Source organism: Rhyacophila brunnea, unplaced genomic scaffold (assembly GCF_057557595.1).
Source record: "Rhyacophila brunnea isolate RB1 unplaced genomic scaffold, BYU_Rbru_1.0 scaffold_3, whole genome shotgun sequence".
NCBI lineage: Eukaryota > Metazoa > Arthropoda > Insecta > Trichoptera > Rhyacophilidae > Rhyacophila > Rhyacophila brunnea.
In genome coordinates, this window is record NW_028232965.1 from 3,514,413 (window position 1) to 3,522,795 (window position 8,383).

Here is an 8,383-nt window from a genome sequence, read left to right on the forward strand (position 1 = left end):
GAGTGTGTACAAGTGGGGTATCAATAGACTGGAATAATTTAAAACTCCCTTTTAACAAAATATGTGTAGGTACCTACTCGATAGAAAAACTTGTTATCGTACTAACTATCAATATATATAAATAATATATGGAAATATTAATCAACAGTTGATGAATACAAGTATCTATGTAACTGTCACTCTCATCAGTATTGGATAGAATTCTTGATTTACATAGATTCACAATCAATTACTGTGAGTTAACACACTATTAGTGAAGGTTTATTTGATTTACAGCTTCAAGAGCGAACTTTGAGCAACAGATAAAATTCAATTCAACAGTTGAGAGATGATAAACACAATATGTAACCTGATGTTGACCAACGATGTTCACTTAGTGTGTATATGTTTTATACAATGATATTTATTTGTATGTATAGTTAAATTATACATCTGATAATGATAATGAATGAATTCTAATATGAATAGTGTATTATCGTTTTGTTCATAACATTAAAATAACACATGGTACAGGAGATGAAAATCCATAATACTAACAAAGAAACTAATAATAAAAAAATATTATTGTAGATAATAATACCAAAGAAGAAAACACAATGAAATATAAAATACACAGCACTTCGCACATCTTTTTGTATCCAACGTAAATTGATGCATATTATAATGTCTTAGTCATTTAAATAGTCTTTATTGATGGGTTACGTGTCATTGGATTAACTGTTCCCGAAAGTTTGTTGATTAGATGCACTCGGAGGATTAGTCGGTCCCATGTCTATTAAAACACCTTCGGTCACCGACTGTGACGGTTCAATGGCAGGGTCGGGCATGAAGACGCTCGATGAGGGTCCGGCAGCTTCAGACTGCATCTGGATGCTGACATTAGGATTTTGGAACGGAGGCACGGGCGATATTTTGCTGGATGGCGCTTTGTGGCGGGCCTGTTCACTCGTTTTCGAAAGTCGTTCACTTAAAGCTTTCAAAGCAATTTGCCTGGAATTGGGTTTAATTCAATTCAATCAATTATTTTGATACCAACTAATTAGGAAATACAGAATTTAGAATAGAAGTAGAGACTCAAGGAATACTTCTTACTGTTGGTCACAACTTATGCCCAAATTACAATTAAGTTTAGTGTATTTTGCTCACATATTTATTTTTATATGAATGAAATATAATTATCAGTACAATTTAAAATATATAATAATCATATGCTAACCTGCGTCTCTCCATATCCTGTGGTTCTACACCTGGTAGAGTAATGGTGACACCGCGAGGACTGAGAGCAAGATGGACTCGTCGCCTGGATGCAGGACAAGCTCCTATACGGACCAGGCACTTTTCTATTGGATGAGATATACCTCGCACTAGCGGCTGTACTACGTGTGGGAAGAAACTGCAAGAAAAAATGTCAAATTGTGCAATAAGTATTTATTGAGTAGATGGAACATAATTGTTTTTAATTGAACTTGGGTTTATGTGGTTGAACTACATTTAAATGGTTTTGAAACAAGATTTTGATAATTCAATGACTCATTTGTTTTGACAGCTGTTTTTGGGATGCTCTAAAGATAACAAGAATTCATTCAGTGAATGCTTATGATCCGAATATCATCACAGAAGGAAAAGGAAGAGAGGGCTGCACAATGGTGAAATAGTTTAAATTTTTTGACCATGTCTGATCCTGTCAAGGATCATATGGGCCTCCACAGAGTGGAGGTTTGTATTGATAGATTTTGTTTTTACGAGAAATGGATGTTAGCCAATTGCTCAACCTATTAGGTCCATACTCTGAGTCACACACAAATTGAAAAACAATATGTACTTGCCAGACCCAGGATTCGAACCTGGGACCCACGACAATATAAGTCAACGCTTAAGCTGCTCGGCCATTGTGGGTGTTATTTTAAATTTTATTTATTTTTATTATTACATTTGAAAAATTTACACCTACAGACTGACTAAGAGAAGACTATTAACAGATTAGCATTTACATTACTAAATATTAATTATATTAATTTAATCATCTCTGGTTTTTTTTAAATTGAATTGCATTAAGATACTATATATTCACAAAACATATTTAAAGTACTCTCTTAATAACTATATTTTTATCTCTGGCATTTTAGTACTGTGTAGGTTTTGGATTCTTAAAATAATACATATTATGACTCCTTGTCTGGATGAGTGGTTTCAATTAAGGTCTTCTCAGATTCCAAAATCCCACGGTTGAAAATCTTCGAACACCAGGATCTCAGGATTGGTTTTTGTCAAAAATAGTATATTTGGTACATACATAATCACATTTTAAGATTTTTTTTCTTTTCATCTAAAATTTTACAGATACATATCATTAAGTACTTAGGTACATGTCAAATTAAAATAGGGATTTTAGTTTGGGGATTTTGTAACAGGTTTTTGGAAGATAAAGAGAATCAAGCATAGAGTGCATTTATTTTCTTGCTTGTCCTACAATGTCTTTTTCACTTTTATATATTAATACTACTTAACGTTAAAACTTTCGTGAGTTTTTATTTTTTTTACAACTGAAAATTCTGTCCGGGATTATAATCTGTAGATTCAATGGTGATAATTGATAATGGAAGCATAAGAAATACTGAACAGATCAGATGAATTCTTTGTATTATTGTGGACATTTCTTATCTTTTATTATTTACTGCAAGAGGAAGCTTCTTGATTTTTATTTATACACAATATAAGTACTTAATCTAATTAGGAATAGCAAAATATTTGTGATGTGAATAGGTGTAATATTTTTACATACTTATCGAAGCTGAAATTATCGGCAATGTCACCACGAGTGCCATTGCTGTGGCGCTGCCAGAATCGGAGATACATCCAAGAAACGATGGTACCACAAGCCCACATGCAAGGATAGCTGCCCTCAAGAGCACCCACACCCCACAGGCAGAGGGCAACGCACAATACAAGCAGTGGGATGATCCTATTTGTCATTTTGCCTAAAACAAACAAATAATACTTATTAAATGCTTTTGACTTTAATTTATTTTGCAATTTGTACTGTAACAATAGTAATCCACAAAATTATAACCATTTACTTATCTATATTGATGGGTAGTGATTTCAGAATAAGGAGCTAATATTAATTGAATAACTACTAAGAATAATGAAGAGATGAAAAACTATATTAAATAGTTATTGACAGCCAATTATAAGGCTGATGTGTCAGAATCTAAAATCTGAAAGTCCCTACTAAGAAAAGTATTTTAAATTGTTCTTACCCAAGGAAGTTTTGATGAGGAGGTGGTCTGGCATGACCTGCTTGACTGCTACGCTCACAGCAGCGATATAGCCAGCTAATCCGTGAATGTGCACCGAGAACAAATAATCCGGGTTTCGAGTGCACATATACAAAAATAAATAGTAGGAGGATGTCATGACAGCGACACCGAAATTCGTCAAGGCGAAGAACTTTAGCATCTCCATCTGGCCCCATAACGGTTCAATTAGTTTCCCACATAGACCTACTGTGACGACATCCACTATTACCTCCCAAAAGTGGAGTTCTAGAAAACAAAACGTAAATGCAGACCATAACCAGAACGATGGGGGCATTAAATATCCGGGAGTGACACTGAGAACATTTACAGCTTCTTCTGAATATGAAAGGAAATAGCTTAATATTACTATGATGCATATAAATTTGACTGACGTCGATGTATTTCCTAATAATGCCGAAAATTGTTGTTTCAAATAAGGAAGGTTACGATTGAAAGCTCTCAGGGAGGCCATTTTGAATTAACTGTCAAACGTTGAGTTGGCTATTGAAAATATTCAATGTTAACAAAAACAACAACTTTTTCGTGAGTGTAAGCACTGAAAAAAATCACCACCAGTTTCCAACCAAATATAATTAAATATTTTATTTATTAATGATATAAATTCGGACTTTCATTATTTATTTAGACGTGATTAATTAATTATTCAACTCAGTGTTATATTTTGCCATGATATTACTCTATTATATTTGGTAGGTATGGCTTATACCTAAATATTTTACGATATACCTACAACGTAGGTAATAAAAATAAACCATATAATATTATTAAAATCTGACAGAGTATCAAGTAATAAATCGTATACCTATGTATATAGAATGGTTATACATTGCGTTTCGTAGGAATCTACATATTATGTCAAGTTAATAGATATTGATGTTTGTATGACAGCTTTATAACATTAATATACTAAAAAAAACATACGAATACTATTATAATAATTTTAGCGATTTATCTTATTCGAAGTTATTGACCTATGATTACGTCAAATATTATTAAGAGCAAACACGAGGGCAAGTTGTTATGGTTACGTTTGCGTTCAAAAATAACAAAAACGAACTGCATTGTTTACAAGACTTCTGTCACGATGAAAATAAATTTCGTGTTCAGACAGAAATAAAATTATTATAATCATCTATTATCTCAGTACAACGTAAAGTATTATTTTTTCTATCAATAATGATATTATAACGGAATTTGAGGTAGCGGCGCGAATTTTGAAAAAGCCTTATAAAATATATCAATATCCTTTCAATTGGATTGAACGCATTCCTCTATAAGGATGTCATCCTGATTTTTAACGTTATATAACAATATTAAAACAGTGATTGTTCTACAATGAAATGGAAACACATCATAGTGAAAATTTTACAGTGACAATATCATAAAGAAATTATTATTTGTGCGTGACATTATTCATAACATAAAATAAAATAATGTGCAAGACGTTGTGACAAATCTTTTAAAATGACTTTCGACGGAGGTGGCATGAGTGCATATGTTGGCAATGCGTCACTCGGACAAGGGGGTCCTCCAGACCCTTACACTTATAATAGTACCCCAAGACCCCTTTACAGTAATATGAAGATGCACAAGAAACCACCATGGTAAGTACCTCCCTCTGTTTACCCTAGATTACAATATTGCCTAAGCTTAAAATTAAAATTTTAATTTGAAATCCGGCATCTACCCTGATTTTTTGATGCCGAAATCACAGGAATCAGGATATTTTTTTTTATAGATTTTGAGAAAACAATATAATATCAAAACAAAAGTTGGTCTATAAACAAACAAAATATAGAGATGTATGTCATGTAGGTACACCAATGTAATTACAACTGGAGACCAGTCGACCGTATGGGCTCAAATGGATTGAGCTGCCAGAAATGTGTCGGAAAACACTGTCGTCGTTCAGACATCAATGTGATCTGCCGCTTTTGGGTTTCTTCGGAAGTTTCGCCAAGGCAGCTGGTGCCTCTTATTGCCGAACACTTTATCATCACGTCACTTGCTGTCACACAGATTGATAGAGGTAGAGTCTGCCTTATATAAGCTGGCGTGCGGTTTCCCCCCGCTTCAGCATCTTAACACTACATTCCCTCTCGTTCCCTCCCATTGAATACTTGCAACAGTCGAACGCGATGGCACAATGCTTTCCGTCCGCAAACGACGTGATGTGAACGCCAGCTAACAGAAGATAGACATTAGTGATTTATTATTTCTATCTTGGCGTAACAGCACGTGACGTGATGGTTATGTGTTTGGGCCATTCGACAAGGTGGCTTCAATCACGATGGTTCCACGTAGCGAAAAGAAATGTGAAGCGCCTAGTTTCAAAAGCCCCTAAAAGGTTTTCATAAAATTCTGAGTTAGATATTATATATTTAGAGGTATGTTTTGTCCACTATATGTTGGACAAAGTTATAGTTTCAAAAAAGGCCTAAAACCGTGAATATTTAATATCAAAAATTAGGCTTAATTTCAAAACCCCCTAGTTTTCGTGTGAATTTCAAATCCCCCTAAAATGAATAAGCCAATCAGCGGCTGCTCTGATGGTCATGTGATACGCATTTCAATAATATGTCTGCCTGAACAAAATTAAAGTGACTTCGTGTTGATCGCTCTGTAGGTTAATAGTATTTTTCGATACTTATAATGAATGTTGAACTGATTAATGTGTCGAAACGTAAGCCCAATGAGTCAAGGAAGCGTTTAGAAAGAAAATAAATATGGGAAGTCAATAACGAACGCCAAAAACGGTAAGTGAATATTGACAATTTCTGCGTGTTATTTGTCCAATAATACATTGGTGTCTCGTCGTACTGCCCCTATTGTTGATTATAAAATTACTTGATTTAAAATAATTACAGTTTACCATTGAAAACGTTAAATATGTACCTATTGACTAAATACTTTTTTCACATATTTTATTAATTATCAGGACCGGTTTTACCAACTTATTATTTTCTATACAAATATTTAAAAATGCATAATAACAAAATATAAAGTAGGTACAGCCACTAACTAGAATATAAATAATTATATGTACACTATACCTTTCATCCGATTACGATAAAACTTTGGTGAGTTTTTGTGTGCACATCTGCCAAGGTTTCTGAATTAGAAAATTCATCATATTCTTCTTCTTCATTATATTTTCTTTTATTCGTATGGTTCCTATACCATTCATCATATTGCAATGAAACTTTCGTCAGTTGTTGTGCGCACACCCGCAAAGATTTTTGAATTAGTACAACCATCTTCTTCTTCTTCTTCTATTCGTTTGCCTTGCTATACCATTCATCCGATTGCGGTGAAACGTTCGTCAGTTGCTGTGCTCACACCAGCGAAGGTTTCTGAATGATGGTTGTACTAATTCAGAAACCTATGCGGGCGTCCGCACAAGTCACCAAAGTTTCACTGAAATCGGATGAATGGTATAGGAACGCATACAAATATAAGAAGATAGAATAAAAAAAGAAGAAGAAAAAGAAGATAGTTGTACTAATTCAGAAACCTTCGCGGGTGTGCGCACAGCAATTGACGAAAGTTTCATCGCAATCGGATGAATGGTATAGGAACGCATACGCATACAAGAAGATAGAATAGAAGAAGAAGAAGATGGTTGTACAAACTCAGAAACCTTCACGGGTGCGCGCACAATAACTGACGAAAGCAATCGGATGAATGGTATAGGAACCATAGGAATAAAATAGAATGAAGAAGAAGAAGAAGAAGAAGATAATTATACTAATTCAAAAATCTTTGCGGGTATGCACACAACAACTGACGAAAGTTTCAACGCAATCGGATGAATGGTACAGGAACTATACGAATAAAAGAAGATAGAATGAAGAAGAAGATGATAATTGTTCTAATTTAGAAACCTTCGCGGGTGTGCGCACAACAACTGATGAAAGTTTCGTCGCAATCGGATGAACGGTATAAGAACGCATACGAATAAAAGAAGATAGAATAGAAGAAGAAGAAGATGGTTTTTCTAATTGAAACACCTTCGTGGGTGTGCGCACAATAACCGACGAAAGTGTCATCGCAATCGGATGAATGGTATAGGAACCATACGAATAAAAGAAGATAGAATGAAGAAGAAGAAGATGATGATGATTTTTATAATTTAAAAACCTTCGCGGGTGTGCGCACAACAACTGACGAAAATTTAATCGTAATCGGATGAGTGGTATAGGAATCATACGAATAAAATAAGATAGAATGAAGAAGAAGAAGAAAAATATAGTTTTTCCAATTCAAAAACCTTAGCGGGTGTGCAAATAATAACTCACCAAAGTTTCATCGCAATCGGATGAATGGTATAAGAATCATACGAATAAAATAAGATAGAATGAAGAAGAAGAAGAAAAATATAGTTTTTCCAATTCAAAGACCTTTGCGGGTGTGTAAATAATAACTCACCACAGTTTCATCGCAGTCGGATGAATGGTATAGGAACGCATGCGGGACAAACAAACATTCATTTTTATATATAAGTATAGACTATTGTTCTATTTCATTATTATTTAGTAATAGTAAATTCTATATCGTTAAGATAATTTATATTGTTAATTTTAGTTACCTACTTCGAATAAATATTTTTTTTTTAATTTGTGCAAAACATATTTATTTTTTCTACAAGAAATATAACCACAGGACGCCTTTTGCAATTTCCTCATGCGCCATTGCTATAATGTAAGTTTCATAACCCCCTAAAATCATACATGTTACTTTCAAAAGCCCCTAAAACGGTAGTTGAGTTTCAATGCACTTTATTTAATTGATCATAGGCAATAAAATAAACGTATGGGAGATGAGTGGATAATAATAATTAATAAGTGTGGCTATCTATATTATTTAATAATATTCGAACAGTTATCCACTTACTCAACATATTAGGCCCACACTCACAAACAAACATTTAAAAACAACATCTGAATTTTCTAGGTTAGAGATTCGAAGCTGAGACGTTACCGTTCAGCCATCATGGGCTAATTAAGATTGTTATAATATAATATATTTTTATATACCTATTAGTATACTTATATTATTTTATA

General features: G+C 33.7%; 1 protein-coding gene across 1 annotated transcript; it reads right to left on the minus strand.

Moving 5' to 3' along the window:
• Positions 1–579: 579 nt before the first annotated feature.
• On the minus strand, positions 580–3,786 carry LOC147067759 (transmembrane protein 115). The gene is made up of 4 exons (XM_085952704.1): positions 3,261–3,786; positions 2,783–2,978; positions 1,217–1,393; positions 580–990 (listed from the first exon to the last, which is right to left on the minus strand). The coding sequence occupies exons 1-4, from the start codon at positions 3,769–3,771 to the stop codon at positions 714–716; spliced, it is 1,161 nt and encodes a 386-aa protein (XP_085808830.1). The 5' UTR covers positions 3,772–3,786; the 3' UTR covers positions 580–713.
• Between the last annotated feature and the right edge of the window lie 4,597 nt (positions 3,787–8,383).